General features: G+C 60.4%; 1 protein-coding gene across 1 annotated transcript in view; it reads left to right on the forward strand.

Annotated features, from left to right (window-relative positions):
- Positions 1 to 665: 665 nt before the first annotated feature.
- LOC106809307 overlaps positions 666 to 2,102 on the forward strand; it is a 34,343-nt gene continuing 32,906 nt past the window's right edge. Inside the window, exon 1 of the mRNA XM_014812347.1 lies at positions 666 to 1,902. Within this exon, the coding sequence (XP_014667833.1) occupies positions 666 to 1,902 (1,237 nt within the window). The remainder of the gene's footprint in view (positions 1,903 to 2,102) is intronic.

A 2,102-nucleotide genomic window follows, 5' to 3' on the forward strand; every position in this document is an offset into this window, starting at 1 on the left:
ACCTTCTGCGCGCGTCGTCGACGTCGCCTGCGATCCAGCCGTACTATAACAACTCGATCTCGTGCGATAACATCAACGTGCGCTATGATATTATCGTCGAACGTGTGATATAGCGTCGCCGGTGGAGCGGAGTGTACGTGTGTCGGTGCGAGCGTTTGTGCGTGCGTGCGCGCGTGTCTGCGTGCGTGCGTGAGTGTGCTACACTACGCGCGGCTGAGTCTATCTACGGGCCAGCATGCTGACGGCGAGCATCTAAACTCGCAGCGTATGTACACAATGCCGCCGGCGTGACTCTCTCATTCCTCGCCTGCCGTAACACGATCGCAGCGACCTGTTGAATTTTGACATTCGTGAGTTGGCTGAGAGAGAAAGAACGAGAGAGAGAGCGCGCGCGCGAGCGAGCGAGAGAGAGAGAGAGAGAGAAAGAGAGCGAGAGAGCGAGGAAAAGAGAGAGAGAGAGAGAGAAAGAGATTGACGCCTCAGGGCACCGATTGCTCACGTATCTAGCTGGCTGGCAGAAGTGGAACGTCTCCTCTCGTTACAATGCCGACGCTCGGCTATTATAATTCGCGCGTATAGCAGCCATCGTATCGCCCGCGGCGCACGCACGCTGTCTCGCTCGCAGACACGCCACGTTGCGCATTTACCCATAAACGCGAGAGGAGATGGAGGGAGATGCTCGCTTTAGACCAGTAGACAGAGGACGCAGACACAGACGAGCGGGCGCGCCGGCGACGAAGCTCTCGTGGTGCGCGTCACCGTTCCCCGCAGACGCCGCTTGGTACTACATGGACGACGGACCACCGCCGGCATACAACTACGGCGACGGCAACCGCGCGACGGCTCACGGCTACGCGTCCGGCGACCGGCACGTGCACGGCGACGGCAGAATGCACGCGACGGCCGACGGCAGTCCGGCGATCGTTCTGCGCAAGCTGCTGCTGCTGCTCGACTACCAGCAGTTCGACGACACGGCGCGTATTCTGCACACGATGCCGGAGCTAACGTTGAAGGCGGTCGTCACCGACCTGCCCGTCGACATGCTCGTGCGGGGCATCCCGCGCACGTTGCCGACGCTAGACGCTCTCTACACGCGCGTCTTCTTCAGCGCCGGCGTGCAGCGCTTCCCCTTCAACCTACTGAAGCCGGAAGCCATCGTCATGCAGCTGATACGGCTATTCGCGCACTACGAGGAGGCGAGCGTAATGGCGATCGGCTGGAGTCACGCAGACGTGTCGGCGTGCAAGAGCATCCTGCAGGTGATCGTGCAGGTCGACCCGAAGCTGAAGCGCATCCTCTTCAAGCGCAAGCGGGCGCTCGATCGCGCGCTCGAGGGACTCGGCATACATGGCATGGTACTGACGGCTGACCACACGAAGCTGATGAATCTGCACGACGCACTGAAGCTCGAATTTCAGGGCGCCATCAAAAACTATAAGCAGGTGCTGGGCAAGCTCGACGACTACAACCTCACGCACGCCACCCCGCGGCCGAAGTGCATCAGCAACGGGCCGCCGCCGACGAAGTCCAGCCACCAGCGGCTGATGAGTCTCACGCAGGGAGAGATACACGAGCGCCTGCGCAAGAACCGCGAGGTGTGGGGCAGCGTCGAGCCGGTGCTGCACAGCAACCGCCTGCCGACGCTGCTATCGCACCTCAACGAACGCATCGAAGCCGACAAGGAAGCCCTGCTGCAGTTCTCGCAGCTGCGCAAGGATGCCGGCGGCAGCAGCGGTGGCGGCAGCAGCGTCATCGCGCCCATCCTCATGCAGTACGCGCGCGGCTTCGACCGCGTGTTGCTGATGCTGCAGGAGGTCTGCGACGACAGCGTCTCCGGTTACCATAGCGACTCGGACTCGGTCATCATGCCGCCATCCCGAACTACGACGCGCAGCAAGCAGAGTAAGTACATGATTATCGCTCCGTTCCGCACTCCTCCTGTTTGCTCGCGTGCAACTATTTCGAGTGGCATTACAAGCATGTGGCTATATACGATAATTGTACGTGTATGTGTGTGTGTGCGTGCATGCGTGCGTGCGTGTGTATGTGTGTATGTGTGTATGTGTGTATGTGTGTGTGTGTGTGTGTGTGTGTGTGTGTGT

Source organism: Priapulus caudatus, unplaced genomic scaffold (genome assembly GCF_000485595.1).
Source record: "Priapulus caudatus unplaced genomic scaffold, Priapulus_caudatus-5.0.1 Scaffold344, whole genome shotgun sequence".
Taxonomy (NCBI): domain Eukaryota; kingdom Metazoa; phylum Priapulida; class Priapulimorpha; order Priapulimorphida; family Priapulidae; genus Priapulus; species Priapulus caudatus.